Raw genomic sequence first — 24,337 nt, forward strand, 5'->3', positions numbered from 1 at the left:
TTTGTAACTCGTGAGAATTTTTCATTAACATGGTTAAAAAAATTATAAAGTGAATAACGATGTGTTAAGATCATACTTTTAAAAAATTGGATGGATCATCGAATTAGTTACAGTGAATTAAAGGTTAAATTAATAGGTTATTAATTAAAGTGTATGATCTAATTTTTATTAATTTTTTAAAAAAAATATTCATGTTAAATATATTTTATGCTTATAAATTTTAATAAATTTATATTCTATCTTAAATTTAAAATTTTATCTTATTTAAAATTATTTTTATTTTTATTTTATATAAAAAATACATAAAAAAAATAAAATAATTTTAAATTTTTATTTTGTATAAAGAAATACATAAAAAAATTAAAATAATTTTTTTTGAGTTGAACCGGTTTGACTTACCGATTTACTAGTTGAACCAGAAAACTGACTAGTTTACTCCAATTTGAAACAGGTCAAATGCATAACCGATCCAACTCAAGATTTGGATCGACTAGACCACAAATTCCCGGTTCAATCGGTCTGACCGGCCAATTTGATACAGTTTTTAAATGAATAAAGTGAACAATATTTTCAATAATTTATATTAAATATAAAAAAATTCATATAATCACTTCTAAAGCTACGCCTTTCAACTACTCGATTTCTTTTAATCATTTTTTTAAAAATTATCTTTACAACTAAATTTATTAAAAAAATATTATTATTAATCATTCACTTTTATTTTAAAAATACATAAAGGTATGGAAAACTAAAAAATGGAAAGGAAAAAAAATCTCAAATTTGGAAAATTAATAATATTATTAAGTCCACCAATAATTATTTAAAGATATAAGAGAGATTGGATTAAATTTGAATTATATTTTATTAAATTTTAATTAATTTGAATTGGTTCAAAATTATTTATATAAATGTTCTAATGGAATAATTTAATCCTTTTACATATTGGGTGACTTTGAACTTGATTTTATCTCTACATTTAACAAAAATTATAATTTAAACTTACTTTTTAATCTTTATATTTACATGTTTTGTGACGATTAAATTGCTAAAATTATTATATTATCTTTATTGTGTTGTAAATCAAATTTAGAGGTATACTATATGTTATCATATTTTAAGAAAACATATACAAATAAGTTATAAAAGAAAATTATTTAATTATTTTTAAAAGTATACTATTTCATTTAAATATTATTTGTCATATTCCTCTTAATATAATTATACACACTAACTAAATATAATTTTGAATTATCAACTACTTTATATGTAATAACATTAGAACATCTTCAATAGTAATTATTGTAAGTAACTTATTAAGGTTTTTATTTCACTTTAAATTGGATATCATATTATTTTTAATCAACTATTATTATATTTTTACAAACTTTGCTCTAATAGTAGAATCTTATAAATAACTTGCACTTTTATAACTTTTTTTTTTTTTTTACACTTAAACATAGTAAATAATATATTTTTTTTATTTGTTAGACTAATTTATGTTTCAAGCAACGTTATTTATTTAAAAGTTATTATTTATTTTTTTAAGTAATTTTATACATCACATCATTACACTCTAATGAGAGTTGTTAATAAACATGGTAGTTTATTAGTAAAATATACCACAAATATTTTACATTATAAATGTTATAATTTTCACCCAATTTTTTATTTTTTTTACAATTAATAATATTTTATTTATTAGGTTTTTTTTAAAAAAAATCTTCACAATCATTTTTTTACAATTAAAATTTTAATCAAATTCAACCTATTAATAAATATATTTATTAATATATATATATATAAATACTAATTAAATGTAATTTAATGTATTATTTTTCAATTAATAATAAGATTAATTTTGCATTAAAACTTCTTAATGTTCATTATTCAATATTTTCAACGTCCATTAAATATAGAGACGTTATAACTGAATGATTTCTTCATTTTACATGTCAGGCGACTTTGAACTTAATTTCATCTTTACATTTAATTTTTTTAAGGGAATCTTTACATTTAATTAAAACTATAATTTAAACTTTTTTTTTATCTTTATCTTTACATGTTGTTTCATAACTATTAAATTATTAAAATTATTATATTGTCTTTACCGCTTCATAAATTGAATTTAGAAGTATATTATATATTATGTGATAGGCTTTTAACGATTTTTCACTCTTTATTAGTACACATTGATTCAAATTTTGTATTGCAAATTTATATATGATAAGATAATGAGAAAAAAGGAGAAAATATATCTTTTTTTTTTAAGGATGAATACCATATAAAATAATAATTAAATAATATCAATGTGAAAAAGTTTATATATATTAATAGCACAATTCATGTAAAATCAATATGAAGTTAGTGTTCTTATAATTGATGTTAGGGTTATAAATTCATTAAGTACTAATAAATTTATTTTATAATTAATGAAAAATATTTGAATTTTAAAAAACTAAAAAGTTTTAGGAAAAAGTAAGTATGCATTATATAATTTTTAGTATAAAATTATTTTAACAAGTTATTATACTTTTAATAATATATGGATAGATAAGACAAAATTATTATTAATTAAGTTAAATATTTTTCATAATTGTAATAAATTAGATAATTAAGTCATGTAAAAAGTGAAAGTAATAATAAGTGACTGCAACATATTTGCAACAAAACAACCAAATCAACATATTTGGATTCATATTCAATTTCACTTTATTGAGAAGGAAAAGATAGAACATATGAATGTAACTAATTAAGGGCATTTGTGTCTTCCACCGTGGGTAGTCATATTTGCGTAGCATGGACACTCTTCATAGTGACCGTAGGTACCCGAAGGCACACAATGACACCGTTGACAGCAGGTTCCACAGGCTCTATTACACAGATTCGGCCTTGACGATAACCGGCATCTCCGGTTGCATTCAGAAGGACAATCTACATTATATAAAAAATAAATAAATAAAGCACCCACTGAGAGTCAGATCAGATACATTAAATATTTTTATCAACTAATTTAAATTACAAAATGAACAGATTTTAATTTTTATATTTGTAAAAAAAATCTTTATTTTTATCATTTAAAATTTGAAACTCGGTTTTAATTTTTACTTTGATGTAATCTTTTTTTAACCAATTTTTTTATATGAAAATAAAAAAATTAAGTGATCATCTTGAGTATTATTTACAAACTTAATAATTTATAAATTTTTTCATTAATATTATATATGTACCTTAAAATAACTGTTACAGATAAAAAAACTAGCGAATTTCAACTTTATAAAGATGAAAATTAAAGAAAAATATTTTAGAGAACCAAAATCAAAATTAACTCATTTTACATTAATTAAAAATAATATTTACAAAATTTAAAGAGATGAAAAAAAAAACAAAATTAATAATGATCACAATCAAAATTACTCATTTTACATGATTAAAAATATATTTAAGTTGTTAAATAAAAAAAATTATAAACTGAGAGACTTGTGAAAAGTTTTTAAAATTTCATTTATTAAAAGTTTTCATATGGTATCAAATATTAAGTTGGCGGTTTACAATCAGAATTTGTATTTTGTACCAATGTATAGAGGGAAATAGTCAGAATCTGTTTCCTTCACCACGGTCCTGGTTACCTGATATTTAAAGAAGAAAAAAAAACATCACTAATTCATTTGAATGTTGATTTGGGGAAATAAAAGTTTGAGGTCAACATAATTTAAGCAAATAATTGGGATTAGTCTGTAACAAAAAACGAATGTAACAATAAAATTTATGGAAATTAATACGTTTACAATTGTATTTGACTCCACGAGATTCACGATGGCTAGAAAAATGAGTATTGAAGCCAGCTGAACTCTAGAAATGGCCATGGCTTGAAGGGGAAGGTTTTTTTTTTTTTTTTTTTTTTTGGTTATAAAAAAACTTTGGGACGTATAGCTGTGAAGAGAGAAATGTTGTATTTAAAGCGTGTTTAGAGAAAAATAATTTAATGAAAGAGTTAAATGATGTTGACTTTAGAGGCTATATGAGAATCTATTTAATTAAAGTGTTTACTTTTTTTTTATCTAAGTTATTACTTGTACTAGTAAGGCCATTCGGCCACCTGGTTCGGCCACTCGGCCACCTGATAGCCGACACCCAATCGGCCCCTGAATGACCGAACCAGGTGGTCGAATGCCGTTCGGCTACCAGATGGCCGAGTGAACTCAGATTCCTACTAATAGAGGTAAGAATGTACCCATAATTAAGGATTAAGGGTTAAGCATACCCGTAAGCCGATTAGGAGCGTATTACCTAATCTGGTAATCTTGTTACAGGGCCCATGGAAGTCCGGGCCCATAAATGTCAGTATAAATAGCTCTTGTCACGAGGTAAGGTCACTGTTCATTAATTGCCATCGATATCTGCGCTTTGTCCTGACTTGAGCGTCGGAGTGCCTTTTGCAGGTACCTCCCCCACACCGGAATATTGGTTCGGAGCACTCGTTCGGCCCTCAGAATACGAAAGGATTATTGGTGTATCCTTTAGACAGGCACATTTTGGCGCCCACCGTGGGGCCGAACCGAAACGATTCTAAAAGATCAACTGAGCGAAAGCAATGGCGATAACTAGGAGAACGAACATGGAAGAACATCAAACCGAAGAAGAAGAGCACGTGGAAGTGGTAGATGAAACTGATCTTTCGGAGACTGTTCGACTGATGAAGCGAGAGATGGAGAAAATGAAGCAGCAGCGAGAAAAGGATGCGAGGGAGCTTTCAGCCTTGAGAGCCGAGAATGAGGCGTTGAGAAATCAAGATTCATCGTGGAAACCTACTCAGGCCACTAACACGCAAACCCAGGGGTCATATCAATCCCAGGCAGTACACACCTCGGCCCCTCATGCCTCGGCGGTGGCACCTCAAAAATTCCCTTCGGTCATACCAACAGTAGGCCGACCCACAGATTTGGCAACTATCGGATCGCACCGACACCCATTCACTTCATCCATCATGCAACTCTCTTTGATGGACAATTGGAAATCTTTACCTATCGATAAGTATGATGGTACCACTGACCCTGATGAACATCTCGATGTTTTTCTTACGCAGGTAACCTTGAGCACTACGGACGACGCTGCCTTATGTCGTATCTTCCCAACGTCTCTCAAAGGTAGGGCCTTGAGTTGGTTCACCCGACTACCTCCCAATTCAATCGATTCTTTCAGCACCTTGTCGTCACAGTTCACTATCCAGTTCGCGACAAGCCGTCCCCATAGCTTGACCTCTCTGTCACTAGTCAGCCTTCGGCAAGACAAGAAGGAGACGCTTCGTGCGTTCATGGATCGGTTCAATAAGGCAGCCCTAGAAATTCGAGACCTCAACCCGGCCGTAGCGCTTCATCATCTGACCACAGCGCTAAAGCCGGGGCCATTCGTCAATAGCCTTTGCAAGAAACCTCCTACAGATATTAACGACCTGCGAAGAAGAGCAGATAAATATATGCAGATGGAGGAGTTGGCCGAGTTCCGAAATCAAGCCCGAGTTGAACCGTCGGGAAAGCCCGAAAAACCGGCGGAACCATCCTATCGGGGGCGAGGTAAGGAGATCACACTTCGGGATCGGCCAACGCGGGGTCCGAAGTACACTCACTACACTCCACTCAATGCAAGCCGCGCTGCAGTTCTTGAACAAGCTCTAACATCGGAGGTTCTGGCCGTCCCAAAAAGAGCTGCCACGCCACCGCGCGCCGATACTAGTAAATCTTGTCGGTACCATCGCAATAGGGGGCACTCTACCGAAGAGTGTGCGGCCCTCAGAGACAAAATTGAAGATTTAATCAAGCAAGGGCAGCTTCATAAGTTCGTGGATCGGTCTGATTCGCAACGCCAACGTCAACCTAGACATGACCCACCTCGGCAAAATCGCGCCGATAGACCTCGCCGCGAGCGAAGCAGATCACGTGAGAGGAAAGATGAGCCGACATCTTCCCATAGGCGAGTCATCAACACCATCGCGGGGGGATTTGCGGGAGGAGGTTCAACCTCTTCGGCGCAAAAGAGGCATTTACGCGCCGTCCGGTCGGTCAATATGGTCAGTCGGCAACCTGTTCGAAGATTACCCGCTATAACCTTCACTGACGCTGACTTCCAAGGGATCGATCCCATACAAGACGATCCAATGGTAATTAGTGTTGAAATCCACAATTGCATAATAAAGAAAACCTTGGTGGATCAGGGCAGTTCGGCCGACATTTTGTACTGGAATACCTTCAAGCAGTTGGGGATCTCAGAAAAAGAACTCATGCCATACGATGATCCCTTGGTTGGATTCTCGGGAGAAAGAGTCAGTACCAAGGGGTACATTAAGCTTTTCACTCGCTTCGGTGTCAACGAGCAAGAGTACAAGGAAATCCAAGTTAAGTACATAGTGGTACATGTTAATACTTCCTACAACATTCTCCTCGGTCGGCCGTCATTGAATAGGTTGGGAGCTATTGTCTCAACACCACATCTCGCAATGAAATTTCCATCCGACAAGGGAAAAATTCTTACAATGCATGCCGACCAAAAGGCAGCTCGAGAATGTTACTTCGCTAGTTTGCGAGTAGCCCCCGTGGAAGAAAAGCAATCGAAGTCAAGGAGAGTTCACGTGGTAAACCCTATGGTAGCAGATAAATCCTCGGCATGGGACTTGGATCCAAGAATGAATGCAGATGAGCGAATGGAGTCAATAGAAGAAAAAGTTGCAGTCCGGATCGGCCCCGATACATCGCAAGTCACGTACTTGGGAGCCGGATTATCTGAATCAGATCGCCGTGCGTTAAGCAAGGTCATTCAGAAGCACGGAGATCTTTTTGCATGGATCCCCTCAGATATGCCAGGCATCGATCCTAAGGTTATGTGCCACAAGCTCTCTGTTTGCCGAGAGGCCAAGCCTATAGCCCAACGAAAAAGGAAGATGGGCACCGAAAGGAAACTAGCGGTTGAAAATGAAGTGGCCAAACTACTTGAAGCGAGGTTCATCCGGGAAGTACAATACACAACATGGCTTGCTAACGTAGTTATGGTCAAAAAACCAAACGGAAAATGGCGAATGTGCACGGATTACACCAACCTGAACAAAGCCTGCCCAAAGGATGCTTATCCTTTGCCCAACATTGATCGTCTGGTTGATGGTGCCTCGGGGCACAACATGTTGACATTTCTCGATGCCTATTCAGGATATAATCAGATCCAAATGCACCCACAGGATGAGGAGAAGACGGCTTTTATCACCGACTCGGCTAACTATTGTTATCGAGTAATGCCATTCGGCCTTAAGAACGCCGGTGCAACGTATCAACGACTTATGAACAAAATATTCAAAAGTCAGATCGGCAAAAATATGGAGGTTTATGTGGACGATATGGTTGTCAAATCCAATAACCTTAATCATCACATCACAGACTTGAGTGAGATCTTCCACCAAATTCGGCATTATAACATGAGACTCAATCCAGAAAAGTGCGTCTTCGGAGTCGCAGGCGGCAAATTCCTTGGCTTCATGCTTTCGGCCAGAGGCATTGAAGCCAACCCTGATAAGTGCCGAGCCGTGATCGAAATGCGAAGTCCTCAAAGTGTCAAAGAAGTACAACGATTGGCTGGTCGGCTTACAGCTCTGTCAAGGTTTCTCCCATGCCTCACAGAAGTAGCAAAACCAATCTTGAAACTTCTAAGAAGAACAAAGAAATTCGCATGGCCCGAAGAGTGTGAAACGGCTTTTCAAGCGTTGAAGTTGCGTCTCGGAACGCCCCCAATACTCTCTAAGCCCGACCCATCATCGGCCCTTGTGGTATACCTGTGTGTCTCCCAGGAAGCCATTAGCTCAGTCTTGATACAAGAAAAAGAAACTCAAGTGCCCATTTATTTTATCAGTCGCATGTTGCAAGACTCGGAGAGTCGGTACCAATTACTTGAAAAAGTGGCACTCGGATTGGTTCACACTGCTCGGAGATTGCGGCAATATTTCCAGGGACATAAGATTGTGGTTCGAACTGACTGCCCTATCGCTAAGGTCTTACGGAAACCCGAGCTCGCAGGCCGAATGATGGCATGGTCCGTTGAACTGTCGGAGTTTGACATATCATTCGAGCCAAGGGGGCCGATTAAATCACAACACTGGGCTGAGTTCATTAATGAGTTGCAACCTAGTGGTCAATTCCAAAGCGATCAATGGACAATGCACGTTGATGGCTCTTCGAACAACGTTGGCAGCGGGGCAGGCATAATTCTTGAAGGACCAAAGGGGATTATCCTTGAGCAGTCAATGCACTTCGGATTCCGAGCCTCCAACAATCAGGCCGAATACGAGGCGCTATTAGCAGGGCTAAGATTGGCAGATGATATTGGGGTTCGGCGTTTAATTTGCTGGACAGATTCACAGATTGTGTCGGAGCAAGTTAACAATCACTTTCAGGTAAAGGATCCCAACCTGCTCCGTTATTATCACCTCTTCCACAACATGTGCTCCAAGTTCGATGAAATACAAGTACGACACACGCCAAGAGAAAACAATGAACGCGCCGATCAACTAGCCAGGTTAGCAAGCAGTTCGAGAAAACCAGGTCAGCTAAGAACTACCTTGCACCTAGAATTACCCACTCCAAGCACCGCTATGACCGATAGCATGGTGGTAGAAGAAACAGGATCAGAATCACCCGATACATCTTGGATGACCGAAATTCTTAATTTCATTCTCCATGGCAAGGAACCGGATGAACCTTTATCCGCTAAAAACCTACGGACTAAATCTGCTAGATATTCGGTCATAGGAGGACAATTGTACCGGAGGGGTTTCTCAACCCCGTTACTCAAATGTGTAGACTCGGCACAATCTGATTATGTATTACGGGAGATTCATCAAGGCATTTGTGGATCACATTCGGGTGGACGAACCCTCGCAGCTAAAGTGTTAAGGGCAGGTTATTATTGGCCAACCATCAAGAGTGATTGTGCACAATTCGTCAAAAAATGCATTCAATGTCAAAAGCATGGAAATTTGATCCACGCCTCGGCAGAACAACTTCATACTATCAGCTCGCCTTGGCCATTCGCTCTGTGGGGCATGGACTTGCTCGGCCCATTCCCCATAGCCAAGGGCCAGTGCAAATTCTTGTTGGTGGCAGTTGATTACTTTACAAAGTGGATTGAGGCCGAGCCACTTGCTACCATTACGGCAAGTAATGTTCAGAAGTTTCTTTGGAAGAACATTATTACGCGTTTCGGAATACCATACGCCATCATCACTGACAATGGACTCCAGTTTACAGATCGCAAGCTCAACAAGTTTGTGGAAGACTTGGGTATTCGACACCGCTTCACCTCAGTCGAACACCCACAATCAAATGGGCAAGCTGAAGCAGCGAATAAGGTTATTCTTGGTGAGTTGAAGAAACGCTTAGGCGACGCCAAAGGAGCTTGGACCGAAGAGTTGCTGGAGGTCCTATGGGCCTATCGGTGCACACCACAGTCAACAACAAAGGAAACTCCTTTTCGGCTAACGTATGGTACGGATGCTATGATTCCTGTTGAAGTGGGAGAGCCATCGTTTCGGAGGCAATATTTCAATGAAGACAGCAATGAGGCATCCCTCCGGGCCGAAATCGACATGGTCGATGAAGTTCGTGCCCAAGCTCAGATTATGGTGGAAGCTTGCAAACAGCGAATGGCAAGGCGATTCAACTCATCACTCGTCAAGAGGGAGTTTCAGATAGGAGACCTCGTGTGGAGGGTTCAAGGGTCGGCAAGACGCAATCCTAGGGAAGGCAAGCTGGCGGCTAATTGGGACGGCCCGTTTCGTATTCGCCATAACCTTGACAATGGAGCATATAAGCTCGAGGAACTGTCGGGCAAGGTCATTCCAAGAACATGGAATTCGTCTCACCTGAAAGTGTATTTTAGCTAGGTTTTTGAATTCAAACATTGTAATCACAACATATCTTCTCGGTGCACTCTTTTCCTTATCGGTCTTTTTTCCCCTTACAAAAAAGTGAAAAGGGGTTTTGGCCGATAAGGTTTTTAACGAGGCACCTATTAATGAGAAGCAGCTTAACTCAACACGTTTTATCTTCCACTGATTACAATAAGGCTTCCCTCCCGAATGACCCCATTCGGCCAAGGATGTGCCTTCGGAATCGCACAATAAGGCTTCCCTCCCGAATGACCCCATTCGGCCAAGGATGTGCCTTCGGAAACGCGCAATAAGGCTTCCCTCCCGAATGACCCCATTCGGCAAAGGATGTGCCTTCGCAATCGCGCAATAAGGCTTCCCTCCCGAATGACCCCATTCGGCAAAGGATGTGCCTTCGCAATCGCGCAATAAGGCTTCCCTCCCGAATGACCCCATTCGGCCAAGGATGTGCCTTCGGAATCGCACAATAAGGCTTCCCTCCCGAATGACCCCATTCGGCCAAGGATGTGCCTTCGGAATCGCACAATAAGGCTTCCCTCCCGAATGACCCCATTTGGCCAAGGATGTGCCTTCGGAATCGCACAATAAGGCTTCCCTCCCGAATGACCCCATTCGGCCAAGGATGTGCCTTCGGAAACGCGCAACAAGGCTTCCCTCCCGAATGACCCCATTCGGCAAAGGATGTGCCTTCGCAATCGCGCAATAAGGCTTCCCTCCCGAATGACCCCATTCGGCCAAGGATGTGCCTTCGGAATCGCGCAATAAGGCTTCCCTCCCGAATAACCCCATTCGGCCAAGGGTGTGCCTCCGGCATTGCTCAAGGTAAGCAATCCGAGTGAACCCACTCGGCATTGCTATAAAAGACAAGCAATCCGAGTAAACCCACTCGGCATTGCTCAAAAGGACAAGCAATCCGAGTGAACCCACTCGGCATTACTCAAAAAGACAAGCAATCCGAGTAAACCCACCCGGCATTGCTCAAAAAGACAAGCAATCCGAGTAAACCCACTCGGGATTGCTCACAAGGACAAGCAATCCGAGTGAACCCACTCGGCATTGCTCAAAAAGACAAGCAATCCGAGTGAACCCACTCGGCATTGCTCAAAAAGACAGGCAAGCCGAGTCAACCCACTCGGCATTGCTCAAAGACAAACAAGTCAAATAACCCCGCTCGGCATTACTCAAAAATAATAGTCCAAATCACAAGTTTCTTCAAAAAGTACTCTTTCATTAATAGAAGGAATAGGCTCTATCGGCCAAGTTCTACAAAAAAAAAAAAAAAAAAAAAAAAAAAGAGAGGCTCTATCGGCCCAACATACAAGAAGCCTAAGTTTCCTACAAGACTACTCTTCGGCATTGTCATCAGCATTCCCTTGTACCTCCGGCTCGTCCTCCTGAGTCGGTCGCGACTCTTGATGAATTTCAGTGTCACCATCTGAAACGGCATGAGTCTCCTCATCCTCGCCATCATCATCGTTCGGTGCGTCACCATCAGGAGTGGCCCCTTCAGGCATATCTTGAAAAGGCATGAAAGACCCTTGGTAAAAGTCTTTTGACATGTCAAATTCAAAGTCCTCCGGGAAACGGCCGAAATGTTGCGCTTGCCGAAGGGCATGACGGAAGCCAGCTTCATGTTGGGCCACAATACGGTCCTTGGCCTGCTCCTTCACCCTTTCCAACTCTGCCTTTGCCTCCTCCAATCGGCGCTTCTCTTCATTTGCAGCCTTTTGCATGTCCAGCCGAAGAGTGTCATTGTTGCGCCGTTGAACATCCAGCTCGGCCGCGAGTTGCCGATTCCTCTCTAGCGCTTCCTCGGCAGTTGCCACAGCCTCGGCTATTGCCTTATCGGCATCCTCAACTCTTTGTCTTAACTGCACCAACTCGCCGAATGGCTGCAGGGCGAGATGGTGTGCAAGTGCCATTGACCGAGATTGCACCTCACAAAAATACTTCCACTTGGCCGCAACATCTAACTGGTCCAGAAACTCCCGACCATTATCCGAGATGGTGCTTGGCCGAGCCAGCATCTCGGCCGAAACTTCTTCACTCAAAAAACCCCTTGACATTATCATGGGGGGCACACATATAGTCGTCCCGCCAGGAGAAGACATGGTCTGTTTGGACTTCTTGGCTTTCTCGGGCCGTTCTTCATTGTTTTTCCGTTTCGGCCCTTCATGAGCAACCTCCTTCCCTTTCTTCGCCTTTCTCCGCTTCCGTTCGGGAGTAGGAGGGGTTCGGTTGTCACCGGCAGGACGAGGCGTTTGGGCAATTACCGAACTGCCTACGGCTCCCGAGGCCTTAGCCTGTCGAATCCGCCCGGCCAGAAGGTTACGAATGTTAAACTCGTCGGCTCCGCTTTTCACCATGATTCCTGCATGAATAAGCCAATGAACATCAATATGAATTTAGACAAAGGCCGAAATGGGAAAATCACGTACCTATTAAGTCACTATCCCATTTGGGAGAGTCAACCACATTTATCAACGACCTCGTCGGCAAGCGCCGAGGAAGCCGAAGTAAAAACTGCAAATCCCGTTGCTCTTCGGCCGTGAGAAGCTCATCCGGCACCACATCATAGGGACGAGGGGCGTGCGTCCAGTTCAAAGGAAAAAGACTTCGGCCGTCGGCCCCGAAGAAGAAACGTCTTCCATTCGGTCGGACAGTCACTCTAAAAAACCCAGCTTTGAAATTCTTATACGACGAAGTAAAACTATCCAACAATAACCGAGTCCCTACTCGGCTAAGAGATAGCCACTTGGCCAAATCGGAAGGACGGGACGAATAAAAAGATAGAAAAAGCAAAGGTGACGGCCTAATATTTATACATACGCATAAATGCTTGAAACCTTGAAGTTGAGCCCAACTATTAGGGTGTAATTGGGTCGGCGCAACATTCAAAACCCGAAGCACTCCCATGGTAAATTCGTCAAAAGGCAACTTCACCTTTAAGTCTCGGAGAAGACAGTCATACATGTAGAACGAAGCCATCCTCTCGTCCTGCTTATCCAAGCACACAGTGTCCGGATTGGGAAAAGCATCGTTTCGGCATGACCGAACCCCGATCGGATATGGCTCCTCTCGAGCATCAAAGGTCAAACATTTCGTATATTCCAGCAAATTTGTGATCATGTTCGTATCTCGATACCGGGAATAATACGAAGTCACTTCTCCGTTTACCCATTCGTACCCAGGAACTCCCGATGGTCCATATCTTTGCCGATTTGAGACACGCCTCGCTTTGGTTGGCACTTCTTCACTCCCACTAGTTGAGGCCTCTTCTCCTGTACTTGCATTTTCGCTCGACCTATCCGTATTCGGCCCCGAAGCCCTGGACGACGACCCCTCGGATGACGCCGACCGAGCCACACTAACCGAAGAGCCCTCGGAAGAAGTAACCATTCAAATAAACTTACCAAGAGAGTCCAAGATTGAAAGTCACTCGGCACGCGTTGTGTGAAGTCCCACATCGGTTAGGAAGGAGAACGAAGCATGCCATATATATGGGTGTGGATACCTTCCTTGTGTGGAGGCCTTTTGGGGTGGCATGCGTGCCATTGCCAGAAGCAAAACCGTGAGGCCGTGGGCCAAAGCGGACAATATCCACATGCGGGTTGCTTGGGCTGTTACATTTGGTATCAGAGCCGGGACCCGGGCCGGTGTGCCAGCGAGGGCGCTGGACTCCCTTGAGGGGGGGTGGATTGTGAAGTCCCACATCGGTTAGGAAGGAGAACGAAGCATGCCATATATATGGGTGTGGATACCTTCCTTGTGTGGAGGCCTTTTGGGGTGGCATGCGTGCCATTGCCAGAAGCAAAACCGTGAGGCCGTGGGCCAAAGCGGACAATATCCACATGCGGGTTGCTTGGGCTGTTACACGTTGCTCAAACCTTGAACCTGCTAAAAGATAACCCTATTCGGCTGAGAGCGATACGGAGGAAAGACCCCACCACGCATCTCTATATATAGCAAAGAAAAAGGGCGGGAAAATTCAAAATTCAGAAAAAATGTAACTGCCTGATCTTCAAAATCCAACGATGCAGATCCATCCAAATTTTCGACTTCCTCCACAACTACACTTAATCTTTGTACCCTTGCAAAAGGTAACCCTTACGCAAGGCTAGGGGGCAAGTGTACTAGTAAGGCCATTCGGCCACCTGGTTCGGCCACTCGGCCACCTGATAGCCGACACCCAATCGGCCCCTGAATGACCGAACCAGGTGGCCGAATGCCGTTCGGCTACCAGATGGCCGAGTGAACTCAGATTCCTACTAATAGAGGTAAGAATGTACCCATAATTAAGGATTAAGGGTTAAGCATACCCGTAAGCCGATTAGGAGCGTATTACCTAATCTGGTAATCTTGTTACAGGGCCCATGGAAGTCCGGGCCCATAAATGTCAGTATAAATAGCTCTTGTCACGAGGTAAGGTCACTGTTCATTAATTGCCATCGATATCTGCGCTTTGTCCTGACTTGAGCGTCGGAGTGCCTTTTGCAGGTACCTCCCCCACACCGGAATATTGGTTCGGAGCACTCGTTCGACCCTCAGAATACGAAAGGATTATTGGTGTATCCTTTAGACAGGTACATTACTAAACAAAATATATTAATAACACACTCTCTAACACATTTTTTTCTAACACATTTTATTTAATGACTCTCTCTCTTAAATTTGTAGTTTTCAATAAATTTGAACTAATGAAACTACTAGGATTAGCCTAGTGATTGGGTGGGGAGGGGTTGGGGTAGTTAAAAGCATGAAGACCTATATTCAATCCTCATTGCAATCATCTTTGTAATGTTTCCTTATCTTTACAAAAAAAAATTGAACTAATGAGAGTAAATGTAATGAGAGAAGTGTATTAGAGCATCTACAATAATGGTTTTTATAAGCAACTTATTAAGGTTCTTATTTTACATTAAATGAGATCACTATCTCACATCATTTTTAAATAATTCACATTACATTTTTACAAATTTTGATCCAATAATGAGATCTTATTAGCAATTCACACTTTTATAATTTTTTTTATTTACATTTCATTTTTTGACAAATTAAAAGTAAATGTAATTATTATAATAAAATATAAAATATAAAATATTTTATGGATAGTGTGTAACATATTTTGAATTTATTTTGATAAGTTGTATATAGAACTTATTAAGAAATATTCATATTCAAATATTGTCACCAGCATAAATTTTTTTTATTTATTAAAAACTATTCCCTTGGGTCCTTATTATAAAGCACAATTTAAGATAAATTGTTGATCCTTTTTTATGCATAAATATTTATATGAAATAATATCTTTGACTCTCATGAAAATTCAATTATAAGCAAGAAAAGTTAAATTGGTAATTCATGATTTTGTTTAATAAATTCAATAAAATCAACTAACATAATCATTTATATTGGTTTGTGTGATTTGGTTAAAAGTTTTGGACCAGACAGTATAATTTTATATTCTTTTTAATTACTCCATCCGGAGATTTTTGTTTCTCCCTCCAAAAGTTTTTATTTCTTTTTTTTTTGTTTCCTTCCTTCCAAAATGTTCTCCATCTCTTCCTCCCAAAATTTACATTCTCCTGTCATAAAAAAAATCTTAACTTTTTTTTTTATAAAATATTTATTAAGTCAAAAGAGGATCCCATAAACTTAGAGTTTCAATGTTAACAAATAAAATGTTTTTATATAAAATAAATGTTTGCCAAAAATGTCTTTCCAACATGTCTTTGAAAGACTTATCAGATGAAATGTAAGACACAAATCATTTGTAAGACATTATTAATTAGACGAAACATATAGATTATCTCGTATATATTAAATATTTATTATTTATTGAGAATAGCAACAAAATGTACTTTTAATGCTTCATTTCTTAACAAATTGAATCAAAAGACTGTTTGAAAACTCACAAATCTATTAAAGAGAATAATCATGCTTTCTATCAAAACTAAATCCCTGAATTCACGAAGAAAAAAATAGATAAAGTCACTGTTATAGTTGTTTTACAATAACACTGCTTCTACAAGTTTTTAGTATGAAAATTTGATAAGTAGTCTCCTTGATTAAATAAGATGTTTTGAATTTATTTTGATAATTGTATATACAACTTATTAAGAAATATTCATATTCAAATATTGTCACCAATGTAAATATATTTTTTTACTTCTCATAAAAAATCATTCACTTCGACCCTTATTATAAAACATAATTTAAGATAATTTGTTGATCCTTTTTTGTATGACACTTTATCATTAATTTAAAGTATTAATTTTTTTTCTTCATGTTTTACTCATATTAATGATTACGTGAGGGAGTGCTTTTCTAGCTCACATTTTAGACTCTCCAATTATTATTTTTTAATTATTTTTGTTGGTATTGATGCATAAACATTTATATGAAGTAATATCTTTGACTCTCATGAAAATTCGATTTTCAAGTAAGAAAAGTAAAATTGGTAATTCATGATTTTGTTTTATAAATCCAATAAAATCAGCTAATATAACCATTATATATTGGTTCGTGTGATTTGGTTAAAAGTCAAGGACCAAAGAGTGTATTTTTATATTCTTTTACATTACTCGCTTTGGAGATTTTTGTTTCTCCCTCCAAAAGTTTTTATTTCTCTATTTTTTCTTCCTTCCAAAATTTTCTACATCTCTTCCTCCCAAAATTTACATTCTCCTATTATAAAAAAAAAAATCTTCTTAACTTTCTTTTCCAAAATATATGTTAAGTCAAAAAAATATCCCCTAAACTTAGAGTTTTAATACTAACAAATAAAATATTTTTATATAGAATAAATGTTTGCAAAAATGTCTTTGAAATATATATTTGAGAGCCTTATCAGATGAAGTGTAAGATGTAAATCATCTGTAAGACATTGTTAATTAGATGAAACATACATTCTGTCTCGTATACATTAAATATTTATTATTTATCAAGACTAATGACAAAATTTACTTTTAATGCTTTATTTCTTAACAAATCGAATCAAAATACGTTTGAAAATTCACGAATCTATTAATGAGAATAACCATGCTTTCCGTTAAGACTAAATCACTAAATTCACGAAAAAAAGAAGACAATGTCACTGTTATAACTGTTTTGCAATGACATTGCTTCTGCTAGTTTTGTTTGATATGGAAAATTGATAAGTAGTCTCATTGATTAAATAAGATGTACTATTTTCTTAAATGCATTTAATGCTCACATTAAATGTGTCAAACAGTTACCTACTATCGCAAGATAAGATGACGAAGACAAGTGAATCAAACTTGTGAAATGAATTCAAAGTGTTGTAGTTGTCATCTTCTCTAAGCTATTATATAAGAAGACTCAATGCACAATAAACAAGAGAGAACAAACACTTATAAATACATTTGTGAGGGAACATATTATCTGAAAACCTATTATTTCTTGTAAACATTCATTGCTCCATAATTAGTTGTATATCATCTTAGTGAGACAAACACAACTTTTTTTGCGATCTTCACAACCATTGTTATGGGATTGATACCTAAAGAGACTTGACTGAAAAGTAATGCTTGTTCTTAATCTTAGAGAGACTTAATCGTAAAAGAATACTTGGTTGTTAAACATGAAGATATTTGTTATTAAAAGAACACTTGAGCAATTGCTTAAAAAGGCAAGTTAATTAATACTTAGAATTGAACCAAAATGACTTGTTAAAATAATACTTGTATCTTTGTTTAAATATAATGAAACTCAATGCGATTGGATAAAAAATTTGACATAGTCTTGGTGGTTGATGCGAACTAGTATAAAAGTACTTAGTGTTTCATTTAACTGCTCTTCTTGTTTCATCTGACTAATGTTACTACTTCACTACAGAAAACGTGCAGGTTTTTGATATACACTATTCAACCCATTTTTCAGTATTTATCTTTTTTTCCATAATAACACACTTGGAATAATTATATATATATATATATATATGTATATATATATATATATATTTATACAATAATTATTTAAATCGTGATTTTATAAAAAATATCAAATTGATTTTTTATTTTTAAAATTTATGATTCTTATTTTTTAATCACGATTATATATAGTTGATTTATTATATTTTATAATTTATTTTTTTATAAACTAAAATTAGGTGAAAAATGATTAGTAATTTTTTTATTTTCAATATTATGTGGTATACAATTTTATTTTTAAAAATTATTTAGTTACTTTTAAAATTTTTATTTTTTCCAATCAAGATTTATTTATAATTTTTTAATTTTAAAATAAGACAACAAATTATATATGATTAAATAATAATAAATTGAAACACTTTAAATCTGTATAAATATTTATGAACTTGTATATCTAAATGTTATCAATTATTAAATTTTAGATACTTATAATATAAGTTCTTATTATATAAAAGTATTAAATAAAATTTTTATTAAGTTATTTATCCAAATGATCCTTATTACCAAAACTAACTTTTCTTGCAACTTACTAATTTTTTTGGGTCTCTGAATATTGTAGGTCCAAACCACTTTCCTTAACTTGTACTTTGCTAAATCCAAGAAAGAAGAAACAATGTAATCAAGGGCATCCTAAAGTAACTTGTGTGCTTTCAGTCTAGGAACATTTTTAGAAACCGGTTCAATATGAAAAAAAAAAAAAAATCACGTTCAACATCAAATCAACAAAATGTTGCTTATTAATTTCTTGCTTGAGAACGTGTAAATTCTGTTCCCAAACATGCACTTAGTAGTTTAAGCATACCAACCTTTTTCATGCTGGTAAATCAGTGTAATTGGAGATGGGGAAAGAGGTTGAGACTGAGGACCAACCTTCAATTTTTGTTTAGTTCTTTAAAACTTTTCATAGGAAGTAACATAATTTACTCATTACTAACATTTGTCAATAAAATAAAAAACAAAGTCTTTCAAGTCTAATCAAATTACACAACTCTCATACTACAAGATACAGGTCGAAGAAAGTGGTTCGGGTATAAAATATTCAGAAGATCTAGATAAAAAAAAATTTGAAATTATATCCATGTGTCATTTAAAAAGTCAAACTGGATTTTTTTCTTAAAAAAAGATATATCATATTATTTTCGGCCAATGCTCCTACTTAATCTCATTACTGTTCATTTCTTTACATAGATTACATGACGGTCTGCAAAAAATTATACACTTAAAAAAAAATATATTCTTTCTTTATAAAAACATATGACTGTCGGGATCAGCTATTTTTAAAATTTTGAGAAATTAAACCGTTTAAAGACTTGAACCAAATTCAGAAAAGTTAGTTTTCAATGATAAAAAACACATTTAACCCCACAATATGAGCTTGTTTGTTTAAATACTTAAAAAACACACTGACAGTCTGCTTCTTAAAAAGGTATTTTTTTAAAACGCCGTTTTTTATAACTAGTTTTTTCAATTTTAAAGAAACTTAGTGTGTGTTTGGTTCAGATTTTCAACGTGATAAATCATGTTAAAATAAAAGCTATCAATTATAACTTTTACGTTTTAAACGTGATTTTTGTTCTGAATCACGTTTTAAACGCGTAACCAAACACATACTTAATAGATTTATTGAAAACATCTAATACAGGGTATAGAGGATAATTTTAAGGAGGGGAAAATGAAAGGAGTATAATCCAGTTAGTTAATGAAAATATGTAAGTGTTGTAAATTTACTTGGTATCTATGTTCAATTATCATGAATGAAAAAAGTAGGGAAAAATCTGCAAGAAATTTGGTCAATTCTTCTTATTCGGTGTTTGCATTCGAGACTCGCTATTATAATAGGCTTCCTAAAGAGACAATATGTCACAAAATTATAGGACAAAGACAAACTCATTTTAACTCAAAATTAGTATTCGAATAATTGAAATGAAAAAGTTAAATAATAAATTATGTGGATAGAATAAAAAACAGCCATGCAACTTCCTCAACGGTAGAAGTTATAGATTAAACAATATAAATTTGCACGTTTAGAAAGTAACACCCACCATTCTGTAACATTTTTTTTATTCATCTCTTTGGAGTATCTATCGCTGATAGATTAAGTTGGAGGCACCTCAAAGGGTAGGATAGCTGGCCCCAAGCGCGGCTGCATACACAAAACAAGATTTGAACTTCTGACTTTGCTTAAGCGTGGAACAACCCCTACCGCTAAACCAAAAAAATTTATTTAAAAAAAAAATCTTTCAAGAATCAAGAGTTAAATTCTACTTTAATATTAACTGATAAAAATGAAACATTTCGTGTCTCGTTATACAAAAATTAAAAAATAAATCAAAAATAAAAAAAACAAAAAAGAGGAGCCATATTTTATAAAAATGGTTCAATTTCCTTAAAAAAAATGAAAATTATTAGCATAAGTTGTTCAACACTTGTAAATACCACTTTGCTCTTATAATAAATCGAGTTAGTAAAAGTAAGCCATATTTTATAATTATACAACGAATTTTTTTTATAAAAAATGTGGGAATTAAATTTGGTGCGAAGAGATTTACTGTATTACATCATGTTCAATCAACAGAACTAAATTCCTAGGTACATAGTTGATTGAATGATGGTATATAAAAGATTTTCTCAAATAACTAAAGTAAATAATTCTTTTATAAACTGTGATTAATGAAAACAGATTTTAAAATTTCCTTTATTAAAAAATAAATTCATTTATGAAAAAATTTCATATAATATCAATGATTAACTTGACTGTTTACAATGAGGATTTGTACCGATCAGTAGTGGGGAATAGGTGGAACTTGCTTCCTTCACCACAGTCCTAGTTTCCTGATATTTAAAGAAGAGTATTGATTCAGTCACCGAAATTTTGTCCGAAATTTTGTCCAAAAATTAAAATAATAATATTTTTTTAATAAATTTAAGAGCATCTGCAGTAAGGGTTGTTTATAAGTAACTTCCTGTGCCACATCATGTTACATCAACTTTTTTTCATTTTTTTTAAGTACTGAAGCTTCTACAAGCAATTTTACTAAAATTTAAACAACTCATAAATAATAAAAAAAAACTGATGTGACATGATGTGGCATAAAAAATTGTTTATAAACAACTTTCACCGCAGATACTCTTAAAATAATTATTTTATAATAAATTTATTAAAAAATATTATTATTTTAATTATTCGGACGAAATTTCGGATAAAAAATTTCGGAAGTTAAATCATTACTCTTTAAAAAAACACATGAAGTTGATCAGGGAAAAGAAAAGTTTGAGGTCAACATAATTTAAACAAATAATTGGGATTTCTACGTAACAAAAAACAAATTGTAACAATAAAATTCATGGCAATTGAAATGTTTACAATTGTATTTGATTTCACGAGATTCACGATTGCTAGAAAAATGAGAATTGAAACCAGCGGAGCTTTAAAGATGGTCATGGCTTGAAGGTGAGAGTTTTGTTTCTTTTAGTGGATCAAAAAACTTTGTGGCTTATAGCAGTGAAGAGAGAAATGTTGTATTTATAGCCTCTTTGGAAGAAATTAATTTAATCAAATAGTTAAATGTCGTTGACTTTAGAGCTTATATTTGTTTTTTGCAGAATACTTTAGAGCTTATATGGGAGAACTCTGCTTAATTAAAGTGGTTACTTTTTAATTTATTTAACATATCAGTTATCACTATAAAAAGAATAGGTTACTTTATTGCTAAAACCAACTTTTGTTCTAACTTACCGACAAATAGTTTTTTTAGACTATATATCTCTTTTAGAAGAAATGATTTTTTTAGATTCAGATAAATAACATTTTTTTAAAAATATTTAAGACAGTCATATACTTAGAACTCAAATTCAAGAACACTTATTAAGACAAATGCATATTAATCAAAAGCAGAGGTGAAAGTAACTTGTTTTTGAAGAAAAAAATTGTCTATACTTTACAATGGGCACGTTGTTGATATGTTTTTTTGATTATTGATGGCTAAAACTTATTGTTAATTATCAACAAGCAAGTAGAAGGTAAATAGCTAATATTTCCCAATGAAAAGTCGTCTATAAACAAACAATTTCTTTGAAAAAAAAATCTTAAAAATATTTTTTTGAGATTATTCTAGTATTACACAATTAATTATTATAATTATACTAATAGTTAAATAATTTCAATTTGAGCCTTTAAAATAAAGTCCAAACTCAATAAAAGCATAGTTTTTAAGCATTTGACCATTTTTTGCGACATAAACCCATGTTGGATAATAATCAAATTGGAATAAATAGTTTTACATTCAAACTTAAAATTTAAAATCTATATCCTACATTTCATTTAAGAAGTTCGAGTAAGCCTCGATTGTAGACAAAAGAAGAAGAGTTAATAAAAAAAAACACTTGAACTTTTAACAAAATAAACAAAAGGAGACCAAATGTTTCTAAATCATTTTTATTGATTTCTTTCATTTTCATGTGTAACAGCAGGATAGTTTATATTTTTTTTCCTTATATTTTTGCTCTCAATTATGACGCATTGTTTCGTGATTTATGACAAATTCCGAAATTTTCAATTCTAAACATTATTCATGTATGCAAGTTATTTTATATTGTATGTTATTTATATTTCTCTGCTTTGTATCTAATATTTATTTATTTATTTTTTATAAATGTATATAATATTATCAAATTAATTTAAATATTTAATATTATAAATTTCGATTAGTTAATTATTTGTTTCCTAGATATTGTAGTGTCCTTCTATTAAGTATTCAAACTAGATATACATTACGGTCGTTTTAAATAATAAAAAAAAAAGAATTATAATACTATTATTGAATAGATATACTTCATTTTACAAATAAGTTATTTACTAAAATGTGATTAATTAAAAAAAACATCATAATTTCATTATAACTTTAATGAGTCATACAATATGTTTAATAAACAAAAGTCATGTTTTACGAGCAAAAGTCACATTTTATAAGTATAATTTAATTTTTGATCGTGAGTTTTAAAATATTATATATGATAAAAGATATAATATAAATATAATTTTAAATTATATGACTACTATCATTGTAAAATTAGATATCATGTATTCATGTTACACTACTTACTCAAATATACCGTGCATCTCTAGTTTTTAAAATTTTGATAACTTAAACAACTTAATAAAAAAGTTCAAAGACAAACAGCAAATTCAACAAATTTTTCAATGATAGAAAACACATTTAACCTTGCAAATATGAGCTCGTTTGTTTAAAATGCTTTCTTTTTCTGACAAAATATTTTCAATAAATAAATAATTTCCAAAAATCTTTATGATCTGCTTCTTAAGTATTTTTCAAAAACAATTTTTTAACAATTAGTTTTCAATTTTAAAGGAACTAGCCCTATACCTATCTTTATTAACTCTTAAACATTTATAACATAAACTATGACAAAAATATGAAATTACAATTAAGCTCTTTCAAAACCACCTTTAGTGAGTGTTTAGATTATAATTAAAATGTTGAATTAAACTTCACTTTTCAAATCAAATGTCAAATAAAAATAATACTCTTACGACTTTTGTTTCAATTGAAGTTTGTTTGTAATTTATACTCGATGAAAAAGGGAAAAAAAATTTGTTAAACATATAGGTATTGCTTCCTAGACCAATTAACTGAAATTACAAAATTTTAAATATATAACCTTAATAATTGTACGAACTAAACAATAAGCAATAATTGAAATCCTCGCACTTGAAATCGTCATACTAGGCCACCATAGCAGCAACCAGCTAAGCATCATGACCAAGGTTGTCAAACTCGAGAGTCTACACAAACTCGTGGAGCTCTCGTAGACTCGACTCGTAAACTCGTAAGAGTCTACCTAATATTAAAATATATTAAAAAACATGAACACACACAATATGATATCACTATTTCAACATTCTAAGTCTGAAATAAGTCAAATAACAACAATAAAATGTCATAATACAAATCTTAACCATACATAAACAACCAAAAAATCAATGGTATGTGAAGACTTTGAGCCACCACCGGTTTCATACATCTTGCTCTGAAAATGGTATGTGAATTGTGAATAACACTAACAGACCAAAAAATCAAAAAATGTTAGAGTGACTCACGAAGACAGACGCGGTCGTATGCGGCAGAGATGCGGCGGAGGGAGAGAAAATAGACTCGCGTCCTTCCCAGCAAGAGGACGCGCGTTCGTATGCAAGGGCGTTTGATAGCGGCGGCGTTCGTATGCAGGGGGCGTTTGATAGCGGCGGCGTTCGTATGCAGGGGGCGTTTGATTGCGGCGGCGTTCGTATGCAGGGGCGTTTGATTGCGGCGGCGTTCGTAGCGGCGGAGATGAGCATTCGTAGCGGCGGAGATCAGTGTTTGAACGTTGCGGAGGAAGAAAAACCAGATCAGAAACGTGAGAATGGTGGAGGCATGTCGCGCGAAGGGAAAAATGCTTTCTCACT

General features: G+C 35.2%; 2 protein-coding genes across 2 annotated transcripts; one reads left to right on the plus strand and one right to left on the minus strand.

The window, feature by feature from the left end:
- Positions 1–2,691: 2,691 nt before the first annotated feature.
- On the minus strand, positions 2,692–3,971 carry LOC109805105 (gibberellin-regulated protein 1). The gene is made up of 3 exons (XM_020367072.3): positions 3,780–3,971; positions 3,572–3,626; positions 2,692–2,931 (listed from the first exon to the last, which is right to left on the minus strand). Exons 1-3 carry the CDS (start codon positions 3,861–3,863, stop codon positions 2,750–2,752), a joined length of 321 nt encoding a protein of 106 aa, XP_020222661.1. The 5' UTR covers positions 3,864–3,971; the 3' UTR covers positions 2,692–2,749.
- A 620-nt stretch (positions 3,972–4,591) lies between these two features.
- On the plus strand, positions 4,592–9,916 carry LOC145950057 (uncharacterized). The gene has a single exon (XM_083060982.1). The coding sequence runs from the start codon at positions 4,592–4,594 to the stop codon at positions 9,914–9,916; it is 5,325 nt and encodes a 1,774-aa protein (XP_082917108.1).
- The last annotated feature ends 14,421 nt before the right edge of the window (positions 9,917–24,337 follow it).

This window comes from Cajanus cajan, chromosome 7 (genome assembly GCF_000230855.2).
Source record: "Cajanus cajan strain Asha chromosome 7, NIPB_CcT2T_4, whole genome shotgun sequence".
NCBI lineage: Eukaryota > Viridiplantae > Streptophyta > Magnoliopsida > Fabales > Fabaceae > Cajanus > Cajanus cajan.